The following is a 25,149-nucleotide window of genomic DNA, read 5'->3' on the forward strand; positions in this document are numbered from 1 at the left end:
CACTTTTAATGTTTATGTAAAGCACTTTGAATTACCTTGTGTTGAATTGTGCTGTACAAATAAACTTGCCTTGTTGATGGGAGTGGAACCCTTTGGTTTTGAAAAAAAAATTGTGCTAAATAAATAAATGAAATGAAAATGAAAATGAAACATGGACTGGAAACAGCCTCCTTCTCCCCCGAGCTGTAACAATACAACGTTCTAACTAATGCTTCAGTGATGACGCGGTCGTCTGTTGATGTCATTCCGGCTTCTCACAACATGAATCACTAACATGACACACGTGAGTCAAACCTCATAAACCCATATTTAAAAACACTCATCCTCCTTGTTCTCTGAGGAAGTGTGGTGTTGAGGCCTCGCTGTGGTGGAGGAAGAGATGCCGGCCAGGTGTGTAAGTGTCCGTGAGCTACGCCGACCTCAGCTTGGCGTCCACCTTGTTGCACACCAGCACCACCTTGAGGTTGAAGTCCTCGGGCTGGTCGGCGTACACGTAGTGTCCCGCTCCGCAGATGGTCTGCAGGGAGGACGGGGGACAGGAGAGGAGAGGAGGCAGAAAAGAGAGGGGAGGTTAAAACAGTGACTACGTTTACATGCAGTCAAAATTGGGGTTACAGCCTGTCCTAACTGCACGCGAGCGTCCGACTATCGCGTTATCTTGTTGAGAACTGGTTCTTGTTGAGAACTGGTTCTCAACAAGAACCAGTTCTTGTTGAGAACCGGTTCCCAGTGTTTCAATTCCTTGGAATCGTTTGCCTTTTTCGCAAACGATTCCCTTATTCTGATTCCAGTGGGCGCGAATGACGTCACCAAGCACGTTGCGCCAAAACAAAAAAAAAATCACACATACACGAAGAAAACAGCGCTGAAAGTTCACGACTGCTTCAAACCGGAAACCGGAAATGCGTTGCTACCAAGGGGTGAACCAATCAAAGCCGTCTCGGTCTGCGTTTGGTCTGCGTTGCCTCGACGCGTAGTTACAATTTTTGGGAGGTGCACGTTGTTGTCAGTTGTGATTCCGTTGCCTGGAATAAAGTCTTGTTTACCAATCTCTGGAGTCATGCTTCACCCTGCCACAACATATTCATTCATTTTATAACATCAACAAATTCAAACAATGTATAGTTATCATAGTTTGCACCAATAACCATTTTTAATAAAGTTTAATTTGTATCTATTCAAGAGATGTTTCTTTACTAACAATTTGAATTCTTTTATGTTAATAATTTGCTTAAAGTGGGTTCCATGCATCACCGTTCTTTTACCATAGTTTGTCTTTATTTTTGGCTGTGAAAAATCACCTCTGAGAGCATGTCTTGTGCTGTAGCTTTGATTTTCTGAACTGTAACATAATTATTTGTATAGAACTTGCAAGGGTTTTTGATATGGATACATTTCTTACAAATATTAATAAAGAATAAAGTCGTTTTTCTCTTACCATTAACCAGCTGAGATTTTTATGCATTTTAAATACATTATTTCTGAAATCACAATCCAGGACCAAGCACGCCTCTATTTTGCACTCTTTGAAGTTTGATTATCACGTCTGCTGTGGCGTTTGACCAGACCACTGGGCAGCAGTCAAGAGTCCACAAGATTAAAGCTTGTTATTAATTTAGTTGATTTTAGTGACAAATATGTCCTGCATCCTGCATGGTAAGAGCAGTTCTCCGGGTTTTTCAGATGGGTCACCCTGGTCCGACGTCCAAATGTTCTTACGGTGGGTTTTCAAATCAAGCTGGAGGAAGTACAGCCTGCCACGCCTTCAACTGCGACAGCTCCTGTCCCCTTGCCAGACGTATTTATGGAAAGTATCTGGCACGGCTGATTCTGGCAACTGTTCCTGTCTACGCTGCTAAATTCAGTTAGAGGCTGCTCCCCAAGGTTGAGCTGGTTTATTTAAGGAGCCGAGCAGCACACCTCAGACACACTGAAGCTGGGGACGCGTCACCCAGAATCACATGATCATACTCAAGTTTTCTACAAAAAAAAAACATAAGATACAAAAAAAAGCCATAAGAATAATTAGTAGAAAACAATATAGTCATCCATTATTCCTTCACTTAAAACTGTTGACATTTCCTGAATTATGGCACTTTTGCACTAGGACTTACTCGGCCCGACTCGGCTCGTCACGCCTTTACCCGCCTCTACCCGTGTGTTTTTCCACAGCCAGGTGAGAAGTGGGCAGGTTGGGGTGAAGCTGCTGTGACGTACTCGATTGCGCAACCGTCAGCCACCAGGTTTATGAACATCTGCACCTCCGAGTTGGATCACCAAACAGACGTTTTGCGCTTCATAATAAAATCGCCGCGAGCCGCGGGTCGCTCTCGCGCTCGCTCTGACTCCCGCTTCCTGATTCAAACGTCTGACGGCCCCGCCCCCCGAACAATCAGAGGCGCGGAGGGTGGTGACGGCCCCGCCCCCCGACCAATCACTGGCGCAGAGGGTGGTGACGTCGGAAATAGTCCCTGCTCAGCCCCGTATAGATTAGAACCTGGCTGAAATGGTTACAGAAAAAAGTATCGACTTGGAGCGGCTCTACCCGTCTCAGCCCTAGTGCAAAAGGGCAAAACGGGTAGAACCGAGCCGAGGTGATACTAGTGCAAAAGGGGCATTAGTGGACCTCAGAATTCTGCAAATGATGTGGAAAGCTCATAAGAACATTTTTCCAATCAATACACAGAAAAATTTTGAAAAAAGAGAAAATAAGTATAACTTAAAATATCTTTTAAAAAAAACAAAATTCAGGACAAAATTAATGGAACGTTGTGTTTCTGTAAAAGGTATCAGTTTATGGAACAAAGAATGCAAATCAAACATTACATTTAAAAGAATAATAAAAGCCAGTTTGTCATGAAGAAATATGATAATTGTTAAGTTAGTTGGGTTTTCTTTTTTTCTCTCTCTCTTTTTATCATCATTGTCATATATTTTTTCTTTGAATCAAAAAAGAATACGACTATCTGTGTTTGACGACAGCTATTTTGTGTTATTTTATAACTTTGTTGTAGTTTGGGGTTTTTTTTGGGGGGGGGGGTTGTTTTTTTTTTATTACGTTTATTGTATAAGTGTTTTTTTTTATTTATATATTTTTTGTATTGCCTAATTTGTAATTACGTTTTTTTTATTATTACATTCATTGAAATGTTATTTCTTAGGAAAAAGGGACAGATAAAATAAGCTTAGTCTTCTTTCTGTTCCCTTTCATTCAAGGAAAGAGATTTGTTGTAATTATATTGAACTGTTTTGTTTTTCTTTTAATGAATGAAATAAAGAAATAGATTGAAAAAATTAAATAATGACTTCTCCAACATGTCCTCATATTGAGGTTTAAGATTCGTGTGAAGAGTATACTTCATTTATTAACAAAAAAAGTTAAGAAGTCGCCACCCTCACATAAAGAAACTGGGGGAACACCATGACTTCTATCTATTATTGCTTTTATATCGTTGACGTGAACTCACATTTTCAAACCAACCAGCATTTCTGACTTCATATTTCTCATGTAGGCAGCAAAGATTGGTTTAAGATTCAGTTGAAACAATATCTTTTAAAATGTAATGAATTATGATTTGACATTTGGAAGAAACAGAATGAAGTTTGAATAGAATTACAGGTAGTGTAAACCCTTTCACAATAAAAGCACAGCTACAGTCTGAGCTTTAGCCAGCTTCATTGTGCTTTCTTTAGAGGCAGATCAAATTCAAAAAAGGTTTTAGTGGATGAAGAGGGTTTATAGAGGGCTTTAATTTTTCTTGAATGTTCCGCTCATGTGGGGTCGAACCACACATTCCTGTCCCGGTCAGCGAAAACACCCCCAAACCTTTTTACTTTATCAGTTATTAAAGATAAAGTGGGGAAGCTGAACAGCTCAGATAATTACAGGCCAATAGCTCTGGCCAGTGTCATGTCCAAGGTGCTGGTGACAGTTCTACTGAGTAGACTTGAGAGATACATCATGTCTACAGACAACCAGTTTGGTTTTAAACAAAAGCATGGCACTGATCTATGTATTTTTGCACTAAAGGAAATCTTAGAGAAATATAATAGTCATAACTCTACCATGTTCTTGTGCTTCATTGATGCTTCTAAAGCATTTGACCGTGTTAATCATGTGAAACTATTTTTGAAATTGTCTAAAAGTGGGCTCCCTGGTTTTTTAATTAGAATCCTGGTCTACTGGTACTCGCATCAGACAATGCGAGTGAGATGGGGGAATGTAACATCTGATCCCTTCCATGTGACCAATGGTGTCCGCCAGGGCGGAATCCTGTCTCCCTTTCTTTTTAAAGGGATTGTGACATGAAAAACAAATTTTTCTTGATTTTTTGTGTTTTGTTGGGTGTCTTGACATCAATTACACCCAAAAAACAACAAACTTTTAACATTCAGTGTATTGTGTGCTTTCTGGGATTTTCCGCATAACTATGCAAAAACGGCGCATGTGGTTTGGTGGCGGCCCGCTAAATCACCGCCCCCTCCACCCAGCTCCCTGCCTCCGCTCCTCTCCAGCGCACCATAAAGGCTGATTTATGGTTCCGCGTTACACCGACGCAGAGCCTACGGCGTAGGGTTACGCGGCGACGCGCTCCGTACGCTGAACCCTACGGCGTAGGCTCTGCGTCGATTTAACGCGGAACCATAAACGAGGCTTAACACGGAGCTGTTTAGAGCCTCTTCTGTTCTAATCACCGGAGGAAAACTGCTAAGAAGACCCGCGGCCACTGACTGGACTTAAGATAAGGGGACAGTGCTGCTTGCATGCCTTTATTTTTATGATTGTTTGCTGTGGTTCGCCCTCCTGCTTTTCCGTGCATGCTTCGCCTGTCGCTCCCGGCTTAACTCTCTGACGCCGCTGTTAGCGTATGGCTGGAGGAGGAGGAGGTTTGGAGGAGGAGCGGCGCAATGATTGACAGGAAAGGGGGGAAAGGAAGCGTTTTTCACGGCGCAAAAAAACACTGTAATAAAAAGCCAGGAATAGAGTACTAGAGTGAAGTTTTTCTTGTTACACTCTTTTAGACACATTTGAGGGATGTTGGCCAAGACTTTTAATAGTGTTAAAAGCATGTTAAAAATGATGTCACAATACCTTTAATGTGTACATGAATGATTTGTCTCTGATGTTGAATACATGTGGTACAGGTTGTAGAGTTGGTGACCTACTAATTAATCACTTTATGTATGCAGACGACCTGGTCATCTTCAGCCCTTACAGTGCTGGTCTTTTACAGCTTTTGAGAACGTGCACACAGTATGGTGCTGACTTTGACATAAAGTACAATGCTGGTAAGAGTAAAGTTATGATTATTAGAAACAGAGAAGACAGACAGTCAACCTTCCCTGACTTCCATCTGTCTGGTACTGCACTCAGTGTGTGCAGCGAGATCAAGTATTTGGGGCATATTATTGTTAATGACTTGTCTGATGATAAAGATATGTACAGGCAGCGTCGTAAGCTCTATGCACAAGCAAACATGCTGTGTCGTAAGTTTAGCATGTGCTCTGTATCTGTAAAAATTGCATTGTTTAAAGCATATTGCACACCTTTGTACACAGCCCACCTGTGGTGCCGCTACAAACAAGGTAGTATAAGAAAGCTCAAAGTAGCTTATAATGACAGCATGAGGCTACTGTTGAGAGCCCCAAGAAGCTCCAGTGCAAGCCATATGTTTGTTAGTGTCGGGGTACCCACCTGCTCTGCTGTTCTGCGCACTCTGATGCAAAGATTTATGTGTAGGGCATCAGAATCAGAGAATGAACTTATTAATGTGTTGGTTAATCCTGTACGCAGTTCTGTAAGATTTTCGTCCAGACTGTGGAACCATTTTAGAACATGTTTGTATGCTAGCCTACACTGAATAGTGGGGAAAGCTCTGTACTTTGTATTTTGTGTTTGTTTGTTTTTTATTCTGTCTTTGTTTTTATTATCTTATTCTGCTTTTATGGTGATATGGATCCCCTTGGGTCTGAAATAAAGATTTAATAATACTTTGACATATCTTTCCAGATTCCTGAAGGTTTGGGTTCCAAAGTGAAGAGTGAATGTGAGGATATTCTACTTGAACTTACGATGACCTCCAGACTGGAGCGCGGCCTGAGCTCCTTGATGGTTTTGGCTGCCCTGCTGTCGAGGCTGGAGCGAGAGCCGTAGATGATGGTGATGGAGACGGCGGGCTCCAGCTGGGCCACCCTCTGCAGCATCGGCCTCCTGGCCCAGCCGCAGGACGTGGTCATGTTCTTAAAGGCCGCTTCGCCGCTGTGAGGAGACGGGGGGACGGTTGGATGCAGAGTGATGAGGACCACAAACAGGATATCATATTGAAAAGTACAATTCCCATAATCACAGTAAATGTGATAAACAAGTTGCTTTCATGATGTTAGTATGATGATGTTGGTAACTGTAGTGTGTTAGAGTCAGTAGTCATAGTTGCAGCTATAGAACAAGACTACAATAGTTAGTCTCAAACATAGCTTCATGGTAGATATGCTGCTATAGGCCTATGCTGCAGGGGGGACCGACATGATCCCCTGGGCGGTGCCTCTCACCCTTCTTCTCCTCTCCTCTTCCCTTCCTCTCTTCTCCATTTTTATTTATTATAAGTATCCCATAGCTATCATTTTTGTCCATCGTTCCTGTAGTTTCTTGTGCTGGCCCCCTTTTTTCTCTTTTGTGCATGTTTGCAGGCCGGAGCTTCAGGAGCTGCATGCCTGCTGTGTGCTGCTGACGTCCCTGACCCCCAGTCTTATGATCCAGGTCCTGGTCCAGGTTTCTACCCCCCTTATGATCTAGGTCCTGGTCCAGGTTTCTACCCCCCTTATGATCCAGGTCCTGGTCCAGGTTTCTACCCCCTTATGATCCAGGTCCTGGTCCAGGTTTCTTCCTAAAGGGGAGTTTTTCTTGCCACTGTTTGGCTTAAGGTTTTTCTCCCACTATGGGAGTTTTTACCTGCCATTGTTTATGTAATAATTGCTCGGGGGTTTATATTTATGTTTATGTTCATGTTCTGGATCTCTGGAAAGCGTCTAGAGACAACATCTGTTGTATTAGACGCTATACAAATAAAATTGAATTGAAAATTGAATTGAATGGTAGTGAAGATAAGTGGCATCAATTGGCACTTTTCCACTAGAACCTACTCAGCTCGACTCAACTTGGCCTGGTTTCTTTTCCATAACAATCCAACACACAGATCAGAAGTAGGAGGTTGGAGTGAAGCTGCTGTGACGTATTTGATTGTGTATCTAAAGGAAGAAGACAACAACACTAAAGATGTAGAACCTGGAGGAGATGATAGATGTGCTGCTGGATCTGTGGCTTGTGTTTGATATCAAGTTAAAAAATGAGAGAGAGAAGCTTCAAGCGGCAATGCTTTTTTTTGTTAAGTTTGTCTCGGCGCTGCTGAAAAGTCAGCTGGAGTCGTGAGCAGCTATGAAGAGACAGAGCTCCTGGTAGATCTGGTCGTTCCTTATCTCCGTCTAGATCTTTTTAATTCTCTCCTCAGCACCAGGTTTATGAACATCTGACCCTCAGAGTTGGATCATGAAACAGACTTTTGCTGCCATTGCTGGTTGAATAAAATAAACAAGAATCCGTCAGTCTCTTTCTCTGATTTCCTCCTCCTGACTCAGACGTCTGACTCCAACCCCCCGACCAATCGGTGGCCTGTAGTGTGATGATGTCAGATACAGCCGACTCAGCCGCTTAGAACCTCGGCAGAATAGTTACAGAAAAGTATCTACTCGGCACGTTAGACCCCTAGTGGAGAAGAACCAAATCAAACTGAGGCGAGTTGAGTCGGGCTGAGTAGGTTCTAGTGGAAAAGCACCAAATGAGGCTTCTCGGGGAAACCGGGACAGATAAGCAGACAGAGACCTGGGCCACTGCACGTTGAGGTGGTAGATGTACTCGGATACGGTGTTGTCTTTGAACAGGGAGGAGAACTTCTTCTTGAAATCAGGCCTCAGGGCCTGGAGCAGAGTGGGACCTGCAGAAGACACAGGAGAGGAACTCAAGTGGTAGAACTAAAGAGGCATTTAGGACAATCAATACAACCCTCGTCATTATTCACATATTTAGATTGGCTCACGTTGCTGATGCAGGACGGGGAGATGCATTAAGTCCCCCCCCACACATTATTGGGTGTTTTCTACTCTCCTTTGTGTGTTGACTAGGCCTATGTTGAAAGAAAATAAATTTTCCGATTCTAAATCGATTCTCATATTAATTCCTAAAAAATTCGTATGTCTAAAGATCGATTCTTTTCATTATTACATTTTCGCCCGGTGAACTTGAACCCAGTAGTCACATCATTTAATTCACACATGCGCTGTTGAGCTGTTGCAATTTCTTTCTTTTTTTGCACTTTAAATGGATATTGAAAGGAATATTTGAGTTATTTATTTCTTAGTTATTTATTTCATAAAAATAACTTTTGGAAATTTTAGTTTATGCCCAAAAAAGGAATGTTTTGTTTGACATGAAAATAACTACTGCCATGTTTTTGCCTTTAAATATGTTTAAAAGTATGAAAACATTAAAGTTTTAGTTATAAGTTATAGTCCTTGCTTTATATACTGTCTTGGGGTTAAATTTTGCACAAAATGCTGAAAAACCAGTTCTCAAAAATTAAAAACTGAAAAACACAGAAAATGGAAAAAAATAAAAACGGAATGTGGGAAAAAATAAAAACAATTTCATACGTTTCTGTTTGATGCCCTGGATCTCAGTCTGCGTTGGGTCTGCGTCACCTCGACGCATAGTTAAATGTTTTGGGAGGTGCAGGTCAGGCTACGGCGTAGGCTACGGAGAGACTCCCGCGTAGCCGCGTACCCTACGGTGTAGGTTTAACGCAGAACCAGAATTCAGCCTTAAGTCAAATCAATACCGGATCGAATCGCATAGAATCAAATGCTGATAATCGAAATCAAAAAATGTACCATTTCCATATGTGGAGTGAAGTGGTGGAACAGTTTGGGTGCGGAGCTCAAGCAATGTCCAAGCATGAGCCAGTTCAAACAGCGGTACAAAAATATAATTTTCACAGATACAGGGAGGATGAAGGGCTTTGACGATCACCAGGGGCCTTATGTACTAAGAGTGCGTGGATTTCAACGTGAAACCGTGCGTGGAATTTACATGAACGCAAAGATTCAGATGAACAGAACTGTGCGTTCGCCCAAATCCACGCAGGTTTCTCTGTACATCCCAATCAGCGTGGATTTGAGCGCACATGCTGGAGCACAACACTCCGCCTTGTCTCCTCCCTCAAATATATGTTTGAATATGATAATGAAGATAATTATCCATTAAAAACCGCTCATCCTAACAAGAAATGTGCAAAAACAAGTAAAACAAATTAAAAAAAAACATCGGCCCTTGAGCAGGAATAAATAATTTATTTGGGGGCATTTATTCCGATTTCAGCTGTATTGCATTATGGGTAATGCAGTTCTTTGCTTTGCATTGCGTTCCGTGAAGAGTTTTGGTTTATTATGATCGTACGGGTTGGTGAATGTTTATGGCAGCATTAGTGCATCATTACACTCTGCTTTTCTTGTTTGTAATTTAAGAACTGACACCAGAACTTAAGTTGGTGGATGAAAAACGGCTCCTCGTTCTGCTTTACTGTCACGCGTATTATATACTGACGGATTAAGACCAATGTACACGTTTATTGAGTCTTACACATTGTGGATGTCCGCGTGCACCTCTCTCATAAGTATAACAATGTGAACAACATGAACTTATATTTAAAACATGAAGCATCACGATCTGATTCCTCTGCTGCAGAAATAAAGACAATTTGTGCCGACGGGATTATCGAGGTGCAAACGTGAGAAATAAAGAGCAAAATTTATCTAACTCTGAGTGTTGCATCTGCAGAAGGAGAGACCGGTCTTAGTCCCGGTGTTGTGCCAAAAAGTGATTGCCTGCCAGAATCTGATTTCTTCTGATTTGTGGCCGCGGGAGCGCGCACAGCAGCCTAAAACGTCAGATTTTCAGATTATGAAGCTCAAGAATGAGATCAAGTCATATTTAGGCAGAAACAACTTTTCATTAACTGTATTTGGCCTTCAATCAATTTTTGGCAGGTAAAAAGGCCCATTTTCAGGGGAGAAATCAGATTCTGGCAGGCAATCACTTTTTTGGCACAACACCGGTCCATCACCGGAGAAACACTTTCTGGATCCTGCAGCACCTGCAGCCGACTAATATCAGACTCTAAAAGTTGCCTAAACATTCAATAAAAACTATTCATCATTTCTGAATCACATCAGTTCGCAACCAACCTTTCCGTGACATCTTAGTTTTATTTTAAAAGACAACTTTACAGAACCGGTTCTTCGCTGCAAAATGTATTTTAATGTTTTTCTGTCCAGACACAGTTATGGGATGTTTTAGGATCTGGCTTTTATCTCCAGTCCTCGTCCCATACGGTCGTCATGACGACAGACAGATGTCCGACCTGTAACAGCTCCAGCTGATGGTCCAGTCTTAGTCCTGGACCAGCAGATCCAGACTAAACCAGCTGATGGTCCAGTCTTAGTCCTGGACCAGCAGATCCAGACTAAACCAGCTGATGGTCCAGTCTTAGTCCTGGACCAGCAGGTCCAGACTAAACCAGCTGATGGTCCAGTCTTAGTCCTGGACCAGCAGGTCCAGACTAAACCAGCTGATGGTCCAGTCTTAGTCCTGGACCAGCAGATCCAGACTAAACCAGCTGATGGTCCAGTCTTAGTCCTGGACCAGCAGATCCAGACTAAACCAGCTGATGGTCCAGTCTTAGTCCTGGACCAGCAGATCCAGACTAAACCAGCTGATGGTCCAGTCTTAGTCCTGGACCAGCAGGTCGGTGTGATCTGATCATCAGCAGGTTCCTCTAACGGAGCCAAAGCTCCATCAGGATTTGCTGGTTCCATCGTTGAGCTCCTTTAGTTGTTTGTTCAGATCATGAGGTTGATTGTGAGATTGTTGCAGCTCCACTCTTGTGTAATTTATCTGGTGATGTGGGGACTGTAGTGTCCTTCATGTGGTCTGAACTTATTGTTGACGTTAAGTTTCCTCATATTCTGCACTTCACTGCATCACCAGTGAGTGTCGCCAACGGACAAAACCTCAGAAAAGTGCGTGAACCAGCCTTAATGTGTGAGTGAAGGACCGCAGCTTTCTACGTTCACGTCATTCTTTGTACATACGACCGTGAGCGTAGAAAGTGGCGAACGCATGTTTTTTGTGCGCCGCACTCTTAGTACATAAGGCCCCTGGTGCTTCTTTCTACTCCTTTTCGGACATGGTAACATTGTTTTGTTTATTTATCTATATTTTTTTGTTTATTTATCTATATTTTTTTTTTGTTTTGACTATTTTGACTTATGTGTTATTTTATGTTTTCCCATGTTCGGAATAAAAGCTTTCATTCATTCATTCATTCATTCATGGATTCTGAATCTTAAAGCTATGGTCTACGATCTTGTTTTTTTTTAAAAAGGACACCTACTCCCCACACAAACTCCCTCCCCCCTGTGCTCTGCCTCACATGAAGCTCCCTCCTCCGACACACCCCCTCTGGTACGGGAGCCAGCAGGACCAAAAACAAAATCACTATAAAAGTCCATTGGAAAACAAATACAACGCGGAGCCGTGTGTGTTGGTGTTTGTTCGTGTCTGCGTGAGAAAAACAAGAAAACACCAAGATACAACAATGGAATCACAGGTAAGATACCATGTTACTCATTCAAATGTCCACAGATGCAAATTGTGGAGACTGCCGGAGCCAGTGGTCCTTGGTGTTGCCGTACTTTTGGAGGCGGGGAGTAGGTGAGGACTGTCCAATCACTGACATTCAAGCAGATTGACCAATAGCCACCGTTCAGGCCGAATGGCGCCTATTGGTCGACTTCTTTGCAGGATTACAGCAGATAGAAGAAATATTTTTTTTTGGTTCTTTTTGCTAATCAGATTTCATAGGTAACACTATTGGGCCATAACAACCTTATAAATGATTTTGATAAAATGTACAATATGTAAAATCGTAGACCCTAGCTTTACGAATCGGAATCGAACCGATTCTTGACATGTGAATGTATCCCCAGCCCTGGTGTTGACCCGAGTATCCCCCCGTGTTGCTCCGTTCTTACCCAGCGGTCCTGCCAGCCGCAGGCCGGCCAGCGGGTTGAAGGGGCGGAACGCAGCGCCCAGGGCCTTGACCCACACCGGGGAGGGCCGGTCCGCCTCAGCCGTGTCCGGACCCTCAGGGAAACCCCAGGGCTCCACCAGGATGATGTGTTTCACTCTGTCCACCACACACACACACACACAGGTAAAACAGTTAACACTGAAGAGACTACAGTACAGGGATTTCTGGCAGGTTCTGGTCTCTCCTTGTATCCCAGTACCACCTCCAGGAGTCTGCAAGAGTCAGTGTTTTGGTTCCGTTGGCAAGAGGGAAGTAGTTTGTTTGAAATTGCATACATAAAGATCAGTGGACAAATAATAAATATAAATTTGATGTTATAATTATTTTTTTTTTTACTTGTCATGATGACATGCCTTCCCTGACCGCACGTCCCTGCCATGCGTGAACCAACTGTTTTCTCATTGGTCAGAAATGAACGCAGAAGGAGTTTCCTCTTCCGTACCCCGGGAAAAACAACAACTATGGAGCATCGTAAGGGAGTGTGGCTAGTTTGTTTTCTGTGGTTAATCGGTTGCTGTGTGGATTATGTTCTCACTGCAAACGAACCGCTCCGAGAGCCGAGACCTCCTCCCCTAGGAGATCTCGGCTTGCTTGTTTTGTGCCGCATATGGGCAGAAATATGTGCCACTAGAAACTGAATTTGAATAATTTATATTTGAATTTGAATTGCTCAACTTGAATAATTGCATTAAAAAACTGAATCTGAATCACATAATTTGAATTTGTGTTGTTTAATTATACTTTCACATTCAGTTCAATCTTCACACACTCCTCAACAGAAATGTTTCTACAAAACGGCAAGATATAAATCTACACTTTTTACACAGAATGGAGAAAACACAATAGGTTTGGAAATATCTACCTCCCATTAGTCGTTTATATTGTTGAAAGAAAATAGGTTATAGTAGTTTGTATCTGCACTCGATTGCTCTTCCTCAACAACCCGGATGTCTGGCACAGTAACTCCAGTAAATTAAAATTGAATTGCAAGAACTGAATTTGAATTGTGAGAACTGAATGTGAAAGTATAAAGAGAGTTGAATTTTCAGTGAGGATCAAATACAGTTTCAGAACAATTGAATTCAATTTCAGGATGTGACATTCAGTTTCAAGTTTATAGAAATTCAGTTCCAAACTAATAAATTCAATTTCAAATTATGTGATTCAGATTCAGTTTTTTAATGCAATAATTCAAATGAAACAATACAAATTATGTGATTCAGATTCAGTTTTTTAATGCAATTATTCAAGTTGAGCAATTCAAATTCAAATATAAATTAAAGCTGCAAGCAGCAATGAACGGGCCCTCGCACTCACGTCAACCGCCCCCCATAAGCATATCAGAAATGACACCACCCACGACTTCCTATGTCAAACCCTTCAAAAGTTATAGCAGAAAAAAGGGACGACCAGTCAGAAGAAGGGGCGGGGCTAATTCAGGGCAAAGAAGATCAAGGACTCATTACAGAGTCCCATGACACCACCCACGACTCTCTATGTCAAAACATTCAAAAGTTATAGCAGAAAATAGGGACAACCAATCAGAAAAAGGGACTGGGCTAATTGTCACCAATTATGGTCAAGGACTCAATGCCGAGTCCCATGACACCACCCACAACTCTTTATGTCAAACCTTTCAAAAGTTATGGCAGAAAAAAGTATTCTAGGGGGCGCTGTTGAGCCGTGAGGACACGCCCATTAATGCAAACCATGAAAAAAAAAATCTGATCACTCAAATGAAGGACGATCATACAGTACAGCTGTATCTCATGGTCCAGAATGTATGATATTATATTAATCTATTATACCATATTATATTACATGTTGTTATTTCATATTAGCGTACCCAGTAATATAGCATATTGTATTATTATATTGTATGTTGCTTCATTTCATATATTTTTGACTGTATTATATTGTAAAATTATATATCATAGCGATTGCATTATTATATAATTTCAATTTATAACACTAATATACAATTCCTCACACACACACTCCTTCCAAATGTTTCTTTTTTTTCTCCATTAAGACAATTGTATGCTGTCATCCGTTATGTTTTTTTTTTTAAGCTTGTTATGTCTGTTATTCAAATATATTAATACATTCATTAATATGCTATACTGTATTTTGTATTGTGTATATTGTGTGTGTGTGTGTGTGTGTGTGTATATATGTATATATATATATATATATATATATATATATATATATATATATATATATATATATATATATATATATATATGTATGTGTGTGTGTGTGTGTGTGTGTGTATACCTGAAGTGTGACTACCTGCAGAACGTATTTTAGCATGAAAGCTTGCATATTAAACGTACATCAAGCATCCTGTATCATAGCTACATGTCTGCCGTTTGTAACAAAGCAAACCGCGTGAAAATCGGTTGAAAATCAAGTGAGTTATAGTTATTTTACTTATGCAGACACCTCCTTCCACAATAGAAGTGAACGCTCTAGAGTTAAAGCGATACCGATCCAAGATGGCGGCCACGCCCGACGTTCTCAGGCAGTCAATGCGGCGCCTCGACCAAGATGGCGGCCGCGCTGAACATCAGCCCCTCCCCCCGCGGGAGCTGCGCGCGCAAACTCCACTCAAATTCAAAAGTTATGGCAGAAAATCGGGACAACCAATCAGAAGAAGGGGAAAGAGAAAAGTAATGTGCGTCGTCACAGGACAGAGACGAACATTTTGATGTAAAAAAAACACAAAAATTGCTGACAAAAATTTTGGCATATCAAGCCAGGCTTGAACTCTCGACCTCTGGCAGCAAAGACCGCAATAGTCTGGCTGAGCTAAGTCTCAGCTATTCTTTTTATTTGACCTACTGGCTTAGGACAGACCAACATAGCGATAAAATGTCTGGAACTTTTTTTTTCCAAATTTTTTAAATATTTGTAAGTTATAAATATTAGTAAAACCCTACTATTTAAATTATTACTTTTTCTGTAACCATTCTGCCAAGGTTGTAACCGGGCTGAGCCGGGAATATTTCTGAAGTCACCACATTACAGGGAGCTGATTGGTCGGGGGGCGGGGCCGTCATCACCCTACTCGCCACTGATTGGTCGGGGGGCGGCGCCGTCATCACCCTACTCGCCACTGATTGGTCGGGGGGCGGGGCCGCCATCACCCTACTCGCCACTGATTGGTCAGGGGGCGGGGCCGGCAGACGTTTGAATCAGGAAGCGGGAGTCAGCGCGAGAGCGACTGGCGGCTCGCGGCAATTTTATTATAAAAAAAGGACAACCAATCAGAAGAAGGGGCGGGGCTAATTCAGGCCAATGAAGGTCAAGGACTCCATAAAGAATCTGATGACACCACCCACGACTTTCTATGTCAAACCATTCAAAAGTTATAGCAGAAAATCGGGACAACCAATCAGAAGAAGGGGCGGGGCTAATTAAGGCCAACGAAGCTTAAGGACTCATTACAGAGTCCCATGACACCACCCACAACTCTCTATGTGAAACCATTCAAAAGTTATGGCAGAGAAAAGTATTCTAGGGGGCGCTGTTGAGCCGTTAGGCCACGCCCATTAATGGAAACCATGAAATATCACATTTATCGCCAGGCCTGGCTTGCATGCAAATTTTGGTGACTTTTGGAGAACTATCAAATATGGACCAATCAGATGAAGGGTGGGTGCGCTTTTTCGCGTCTAGCGTCGCCACGGTAACACTTTTGAAAGAGAAAAGTAATGCGTGGTGTCGCACGATGGAGACGCACATTTTGGTGTATAACACACCTGGGTGCACGTTACGGTTCGGGCTGAATTAACTGCCGAAGGAATGGCATAAATTGCGCCAAAATTACACAATTAATTCAAAATGGCTGACTTCCTGTTCGGTTTCGGCCATGGCTCCAAGAGACTTTTCTTTAAGTTGCGACATGATACAGGTGTGTATCGATTTTCGTGCATGTACGTCAAACCGTATTGTGGGGCTTGAGGCACAAAGTTTTCCGGGGGGCGCTGTTGAGCCATTTTGCCACGCCCATTAATGCAAACCATGAAATATCAAATTTATCGCCAGGCCTGGCTTGCATGCCAAATTTGGTACTTTTTGGGGAACTATCAAATATGGACCAATCAGATGAAGGGGGGGTGCGCTTGTTGGCGTCTAGCGTCACTACGGTAACACTTTCGAAAGAGAAAAGTAATGCGTGTAGTCGCAGGATGGAGACGCACATTTTGATGTATAACACATCTGGGTTCACGATACGGTTCGGGCTGAATTAACTCTCGAAGGAATGGCATATATTGCTCCAAAATTACGCAATTAATTCAGAATGTTCAAAATGGCCGACTTCCTGTTCGGTTTCGGCCATGGTGCCAAGAGACTTTTCTTTTAGTTGCGACATGATACAGGAGTGTACCGATTTTCGTTCATGTACGTCAAACCGTATTATGGGGCTTGAGGCACAAAGTTTTTTCTGTTGAACCAATCAGATGAAGGGTGGGCGCGCTTTTTGGCGTCTAGCGCCGCCACGGTAACGCTTTTGAAAGAGAAAAGTAATGCGTGTTGTCGCAGGATGGAGACGCACATTTTGATGTATAACACACTTGGGGGCACGTTACGGTTCGGGCTGAATTAACTTTCGAAGGAATGGCATAAATTTCGCCAAAATGACACGACTAATTCCAAATGGCCGACATCCTGTTCGGTTTCGGGCATGACCCCAAGAGACTTTTGTTTAAGTTGTCCCATGATACAGGTGTGTACTGATTTTCGTGCATGTACGTCAAATCGTATCGTGGGGCTTGAGGCACAAAGTTTTCTGGGGGGCGCTGTTGAGCCATTTTGCCACGCCCATTAATGCAAACCTTTAAATATCAAATTTTTCGCCAGGCCTGACTAGGGTGCAAAATTTGGTGACTTTTTGGGCATGTTAAGGGGGGCAAAAAGGCCTTCACTTTGTCAGGAAAATAATAATAATAATAATAATAATAATAAAAATTCCTGCAAATACAATAGGGCCTTCGCACTGCAAGTGCTCGGGCCCTAATTATTCACATTCAGTTTCTAGTGGCACATATTTTTGCCCATACCCGCATCCGAGCGTGATTGCTGTGTTCACATAAACCAAACCAACCGATCTTTAGGGGGAAACGCTCCCTGTTTCGGAACAACTGCTCCAAACAGGACAGGTGTGAAAGCACCCTAAGACAGAAGAACAGATTGCATGACTGTCACTTACCTGCCTGGATATCTAATAGAATAGGACGTGGCCAGGTAGCCCCCCAGGTTGTGTCCCAGCAGTATCATGGACTCCAGGCCCACTTTAATCCTCCACTGCTCAAGAGAATCCACAAACTGCTCCTCGGCTGCCTGGGCGTCCGTGGGGAAGGGCGGCCTGCTGCTCCGACCGAAGCCCAGCACGTCCAGGGCAAAGACGGGCCGGCGGCGTGAGAAAGCCTCCAAGTTATGAGCCCACATACCCACGCCCCCTCCGAAGCCGTGTAGGAGGACCATGGGGGTTTTATCTTCTACACCAGCGCTGCTGAATATCAGGGTCCACAGAACGTTGCCCCCGGAGATGGGGATCAGCTGCCTGGTGAAAGCAGTCCTGATACCTGGAGAGGAAGTGTGGAACAAGAGCACAGTTTTAGGAGAATGGGAAGTTTTTTTTTCTTCTTTTAACTGAAACAGAGGACAAAAAAAATTATTTGGCACTGATACTGTTCAGTTAAAGTGTAATAAAACACATTTCAATGAGCTGTAGATAAGCCGGCATCAGAACAAACGTATATTTGTCTGTCTTCAAACTTTCTTGTTGTTTTTGTGGTTTCCAGATTCTAAGACCGCACTGCAAATTACCATCTTTATTTTTATTCTAATTGGCTGAAAAAAATGTAACACTTTAATCAAAAAAATACTTTCTACAAACCAAATCATTTAGAATAATAAAAACTTATGCTTCAACCCTTTAGACTTAACGCTCATTTTAGTGGCCATAATTTTATCACTGCGAGTAACTATATAAACTGCTATGTTGACTTAAATGAGCTGTATGTAAGAGCAATAATAAAACGAATCATAAAATGACCCCGATATGTCAACAGACATTTAAAAATCATGTTAATTTCAAATACTTATGTCACTGACAACAGCACTCAAGCCAGGATATTCCAGTTTAAAAAGAGGAGTTGCAGCCCTCAACTGATGTTTATGTTGTCATTTTTTGTTTTGGCCTGAAGCTCCACCCTCCACCTATCTCCCAATCACCAAGTCAGTAATGTTTCTGAAGCTCCACCCTCCACCTATCTCCCAATCACCAAGTCAGTATTGTTTCTGAAGCTCCACCCTCCACCTATCTCCCAATCACCAAGTCAGTATTGTTTCTGAAGCTCCACCCTCCACCTATCTCCCAATCACCAAGTCAGTATTGTTTCTGAAGCTCCACCCTCCACCTATCTCCCAATCACCAAGTCAGTATTGTTTCTGAAGCTCCACCCTCCACCTATCTCCCAATCACCAAGTCAGTAATGTTTCTGAAGCTCCACCCTCCACCTATCTCCCAATCACCAAGTCAGTATTGTTTCTGAAGCTCCACCCTCCACCTATCTCCCAATCACCAAGTCAGTATTGTTTCTGAAGCTCCACCCTCCACCTATCTCCCAATCACCAAGTCAGTATTGTTTCTGAAGCTCCACCCTCCACCTATCTCCCAATCACCAAGTCAGTAATGTTTCTGAAGCTCCACCCTCCACCTATCTCCCAATCACCAAGTCAGTAATGTTTCTGAAGCTCCACCCTCCACCTATCTCCCAATCACCAAGTCAGTATTGTTTCTGAAGCTCCACCCTCCACCTATCTCCCAATCACCAAGTCAGTATTGTTTCTGAAGCTCCACCCTCCACCTATCTCCCAATCACCAAGTCAGTATTGTTTCTGAAGCTCCACCCTCCACCTATCTCCCAATCACCAAGTCAGTATTGTTTCTGAAGTTCCACCCTCCACCTATCTCCCAATCACCAAGTCAGTATTGTTTCTGAAGCTCCACCCTCCACCTATCTCCCAATCACCAAGTCAGTATTGTTTCTGAAGCTCCACCCTCCACCTATCTCCCAATCACCAAGTCAGTATTGTTTCTGAAGCTCCACCCTCCACCTATCTCCCAATCACCAAGTCAGTATTGTTTCTGAAGCTCCACCCTCCACCTATCTCCCAATCACCAAGTCAGTATTTTTTCTGAAGCTCCACCCTCCACCTATCTCCCAATCACCAAGTCAGTATTGTTTCTGAAGCTCCACCCTCCACCTATCTCCCAATCACCAAGTCAGTATTGTTTCTGAAGCTCCACCCTCCACCTATCTCCCAATCACCAAGTCAGTATTGTTTCGGCATCCGGGTTGCCAGCTCGGTTCTAATTATGGCAGCCATGGCAGCCTACGTTCCTGCTGCATTCTGCAGCCTACCTGGCAACCTCTGGTCGGGGGGAGGAGGGGGAGGGTACACGCCGCTCAACAATATTTTGAAAGTGACTGCAGTACCAGTTTTGGACATTTCTTACAGACAGCTCCTTTAAAACATTGAATTTAGCCATTTTTTTGGTATAAAAATAGACTTTTTATTTTTTTAACTTTTTTATTTATGCCCACAAATATCAAATACACAAACAACTTTTTTTCCCCCAAAGAAATATATCAACAAAGCAAATATATATATATATATATATATATATTTTATATTTGGAAAAAAATTTAAATGATATTTTAGAGGAGGAAGATTTTTTTTTCATTATCCACTTCGAGAAAAAAGTCGAAATGTCTTTCGACTTTATTCTCGAAATTTCTACTTTATTCTTGAAATTGTATTTCAACACTGATCTCGACATTTCGACTTTTTTCTCAAAATTGTATTTCAACATTAATCTCGACATTTCGACTTTTCTCGAAGTGCACAATAAAAAAAAATCTTCCCCTCTCAAAGAGGTTTTCTCCTGCCTGGCCGTTATACTCTTCCTTTGCTGCCACTGCTCTATCTTGGGGGGCCGTGGCTGTAACCATAGTACTGTTATTGTTTTTTTAGCTACTAAAAGTAGTGTCCTCAATATAGATACATTCTTTTGCCCCATTTGATATCGTGTAGGGATGCCCAAAATAAATAACTGGATCAAGTTTTAGTTTTATCATGAAAATATGTTCGATTTCCCTTTTAATATCTTTCCAGTACACCTGCAGTTTTGGGCAGAACCACAATATATGATATATAATGTAATACTATGCATTATAATTGCTTCTATTATTACATACATACATACATAGTAGCAAAACTAAATGCTGGGCGTTTGTTTTGTTTTCTTTTGGTTTGCTTTGATTTGTTTTGTTTTTGACTATATTTATATATACATATAACTGAGTATTATATCACTGTATTGAACAGTTATTAAAGTAGGTATGGTTGTTTTAAAAGTAACCTTATTGAAACTCTTGTTATATGTAAGAATGTATGTAAGATTCAGGGGTAGGACTGGATAAGTGTTTACTTCATTCCTACTCTGTGAGGTCTGGCCAAGTGCTGTACATACATATCTATATATCTATATATATATATATATATATATATTTATATATATTTTATTTTTATTTTTTTAATTAATTTATTTTCCCTTATTTATTTTTAACATGCTTGTTCGAAATAAAAATAAATAAATAAATAATATATACACACACACACACACACACACACACACACACACACACACACACACACACACACACACACACACACACACACACACACACACACACACACACACACACACACACACACACACACACACACACACACACACACACACACACACACACACACACACACACACACACACGTCCATAGGTACATGCCTATGTGTATTATACCTTTGTTTTATACGTATTAATCTGTAATATGCAAATGAGAGTAGGAGGAAACCGTGTGCTGATGCTTACATTGCAGCATGTTTTCCTCTGCAGCCTGCAGATGGCTCAGGGAGGTGGGACACCATGCCGGCAGCCAGTCAGGAATCCAGCCCCACCTACAAACATGCACACTAAACTTAAACTGGGCACGGGGAAATTCTGCGGTGGCAGCTCACAGTCAACGGCAGGAGAAAAGTGTGGAGCCTAATGTTTCATGCATCAACAATAATGAACACATTAGGGGGTGCAAAGATAAAACAGATTGGGTAGATACATACACATGTCCTGCAGCGGTAATACCTTATTGTGTTGTCCACATAGCTCCACACATTGCTGGCCAGACTGGGAACCCCAATCACCGATACCATTTTCTGAACAACCCTAAAGACAGAACAGACGATAAAAAACATCAATCATCTTCAAACCATACATCCTACACTTTCCCCAACCTGCTTTCCCTCAGCTAAAAGTTCTCTTCTATTATTGTTAGTAATCAGAGCCGGCCCAGGGCATAACGAACTAAGCAGCTGCTTAGGGCCCCGTGACCACTAGGGGGCCCCCAAGAGTTAAAAAAAATATACAATTATGTTTTTATGTGTGAGTGATAATTCATACATTATCAAAGGTATGTTATTGTACAAAAACACAATAATTAATATTATTACGTAAACAATATTATGTTAACAGACTAGAGTAGATACTGCTGCCTCTCGGCTCTATTAGTATGATTTCATTTGTTTATTCTATTTAATAATGTCTGTTTTTGTACATTTGAATTTATCCCTATATGGATAACCTATTGAAGAGGTACTGTTTATCCAAGTTGATTGATTTTAATTATAGTTTTAGTTTTTGTAGTACTTTGTTGTTGCACTTAACTGTTGTTGTTCCACTTCAAATTGTTGTTGCACATTGCTGTTGCAGTTTATTTAAAACCAAAAATAAAATAGATAACGTGTTTACAGTAAATTATTTATAAATGATCTATTTGATTATTTTGTTTCTTTTAGTAGCCTACACTGTAGATGACACTCAGTATCACACTTAGTACTATATCACTTTAAATATTAAGTGTAAATCAACCCCAACTGTGCAGCTCTTTCTGTTGCTTCTCTGTGTGGCCAGTAGGGGCAGTTGCTGACTCTGATCAATATTCATTGTGTCAGGGTTTGACATTTCATGTTGACATTTCCTGTTTTATTTTGAAGTCCATATCCTTGTGTTTGAGTTCTGGTTTGACCTTCCTGTTTCCCATCTCTCCTGATCGTCTGCACCCGTGTCTTGTTAACCTTTGTGTATATCTAGTCTTGTCTTTCCCCTGCTCCGTGCTGGTCCGGACCGTTTCCTCCCTCCATGTTTCCACGGTCGGGCTTTTTGTAATTTTTGATTTCTTGTTCATGTTTTGGGTTTTGTATCCTTCTTAGCAGCGTTTTTGTTTTTGTTTTTGAGCAATAAATCTCAGTTTTTTGGAACTCCTGTCTCCTGCTCTTCTGCATCTGGGTCCTACTACAACCTTCTTGACAAATTGAAAGATTTTTTCTGCAAGTTTGTTCATCTGTTTTCTGCTTCCATGGTCTAAATCACTGTGGATTACAATCTAACTAGAACAAAAAGTTCTTCCATCTAGTTTTACAAGTGTATTTGTAATGACAGGGAAGAACATGAAATAAGTTTATAGTGAGTTAAATCATACAGTAATGAGAATTTTATATTGTTCATTCATTTTGCCTTATTTAACTTATTGTGCTGCAGTCTGGGGCAACACATATCCAACTAATATGAATCATTTATTTTTACTACAGAAAAGAGCACTTACATTACAGAGAACACACCAACAGATTATTTATTGAATCAGGATTACTGAAACTCGATGATTTGGTTAAGTTACAGATACTCACAATCATTTACACAGCTAAATGTAAAGCATTACCAGAAAATGTACAATACATGTTTACTTTCAGTTCAAATAATGAAGATAGTCGAAGAAATTTTAATTTTAAACATCTACTTGCCCGAATAACTTTAAACAGATGAGTGTTTCTGTTGTTGGAATTAAGTTATGGAATTCATTACATTATGATTTAAAGGGCTGTATAAACATATTTCAGTTTAAAAAAACATTTAAAGAGAAAAAAATAGCAATGTATCGATGAAAGAGTTAAAATTTATAATATATGCGTATGGAGACAGACAATCTATCTTAGATTTTTTTGTTTTCCTTTCTTTGTGATGTTAACTGAGTACCGTATATTCTGGACTATAAGCCGCACCTGCATATAGGCCGCATCCGCTCTATTTAAAAAAAAAAAAAGATATGCAAGCCGCAGATATTTATGTTGTTAAATTAGATATTTACTACATGTACAGAAGGATGTTGAACTGTAAATGATGTACATGTTTGTACCTAAATAGATCTTTCCTAACAGTGTCTTTTAACACGGCAGCAACTTTGCTGATTAAAACGGGACAGAACCAAGAGAAAATAACCGCTATCTATTTATCTGTTTATCTGTTTGAAATCTGCTTCTACCTACTTCTATCTGCTAAAGAAGAAGTAGCGTATTCTTCTTTGCATTTATTTTGTCTTAGATTTGATTCTAATTCCGGTTAGAGCGGTGGAAGAAAAATCCACAGAATAGCCGCACCTTTGTATAAGCTGCACGGTTCAAAACCTATGGAAAAAGTAGCCGCTTATAGTCCAGAAAATACGGTAATTGTAATTGTGCAGACCATCTGTTATTATTGTTCAATTTTGTTTTGAGATAGGGGCAGGCATAATAAGATTTTCTTCTTCCTGCTACTTTCTGGGTATGGAATATGCTTTAGTTGATGATTGTGTTGTTATTTTACTTGTTTTTTTTTCTGTTTGCATATTTCCATGATCGGAATAAATAAAAAATGAAATGAAATGAGTGTGTGAATAATCAATAATCACTATTATTGGCAGTAATAGAGGGGCCCCAGAATCACATTTTGCCTAGGGCCCCATGGAGGCTTGGGCCGGCCCTGACGACTACTACTACTACTACTAATAATAATAATATTAGACTGATCATGGAGACATAGTGTTCAGACTGTTTTTCCCTGCACACAGCTGCAGGAACCGGCAGCTGCTGGTTTACTGGACACATGAATAACACATGAATAATAATAACACCCCCCACCTGCTGCTGCTGCTGCACCAGAGCACTGACTCTCGAGGAAAGGAAGGAAACATCCTGCGGCTCCTTTAAGGCTGATTTATGGTTCCGCGTCACAACAACGCAGAGCCTACGGCGTAGGGTACCGTACGGTGCGCGCCGCCGCGTAGCCTCGCCGTAGGCCACGCCGTCGATTTAACGCGGAACCATAAATCAGGCTTTGAAGAGACCTCTTTAAAAGTCTCAGTTACGGAGTTACGCAGAGTTTCACAGTAACGTCTTTACTGAAACACTATCTCTAAATGTTTTAATAACTATTAAGGCTGTAGTAACAGTGTTTGCTGTCACACACTGAGAAGTTAAGTGTTAAAGGAGATATTTGTGAGGAAAACTCACCCAGCTGTCCGCGCTTCCTCGGCCATGCTCCTCCACAGTCCAGGGCCGGTGACGTCGCTCAGCAGCTCCGAGGCGCTCGGTTCGCCGTCAGCGGGCACACCGGCGGGGCGGGGCGGCGCCTCCCCCGCCGCCGCTGCGGCACACAGGCTCTAGTCTCCGCTCACCGCTGCCAACGCTTTTCTTCTGTGTGACATTAAACAAGCACACCCGATTATTGACGATTTTAACCACGGAAGTCTTAACAAATATTCACCGGAGTGCAGATCTGAGGTTGGTTTTAACGCTCATTTCTCTCTAACGTTTATTTGTCATTTGTTTTACATCATTTTTTTGGTTGCGTTGAAAGATGTTCGTGTTCCTTCTTAAAGCTATGGTTTGATCAAACTTATTCATCCCGCAAAACCATAACAACCTGGGTGGAATGCGTGTATATTGAATATATATCTGTAGATACACTATACTAACTCGCCTTTGCAGTCATTATGTCAA

The 25,149-nt window shown here is 41.5% G+C and overlaps 1 protein-coding gene across 1 annotated transcript; it reads right to left on the minus strand.

Annotated features, from left to right (window-relative positions):
• Positions 1–363: 363 nt before the first annotated feature.
• Positions 364–24,711, minus strand: LOC133440846 (1-acylglycerol-3-phosphate O-acyltransferase ABHD5-like). Its single transcript, XM_061718173.1, has 8 exons — positions 24,661–24,711; positions 21,425–21,505; positions 21,155–21,240; positions 17,419–17,794; positions 12,142–12,296; positions 7,877–7,988; positions 6,073–6,259; positions 364–517 (listed from the first exon to the last, which is right to left on the minus strand). The coding sequence occupies exons 1-8, from the start codon at positions 24,684–24,686 to the stop codon at positions 410–412; spliced, it is 1,131 nt and encodes a 376-aa protein (XP_061574157.1). The 5' UTR covers positions 24,687–24,711; the 3' UTR covers positions 364–409.
• Positions 24,712–25,149: the final 438 nt, after the last annotated feature.

The sequence above is a fragment of the Cololabis saira genome, chromosome 3, assembly GCF_033807715.1.
Source record: "Cololabis saira isolate AMF1-May2022 chromosome 3, fColSai1.1, whole genome shotgun sequence".
NCBI lineage: Eukaryota > Metazoa > Chordata > Actinopteri > Beloniformes > Belonidae > Cololabis > Cololabis saira.

Excerpts from the sequence above, each read along its gene's own strand:
- LOC133440846 (XM_061718173.1), bottom strand. The coding sequence starts at position 24,686 with ATGGCCGAGGAAGCGCGGACAGCTGG. Across the intron at positions 17,795-21,154 it reads AGAGGAAAACATGCTGCAAT|GTATCAGGACTGCTTTCACC; the intron begins GTAAGCATCAGC and ends CTTCCTCTCCAG. Across the intron at positions 7,989-12,141 it reads GCGGCTGGCAGGACCGCTGG|GTCCCACTCTGCTCCAGGCC; the intron begins GTAAGAACGGAG and ends TGTCTTCTGCAG.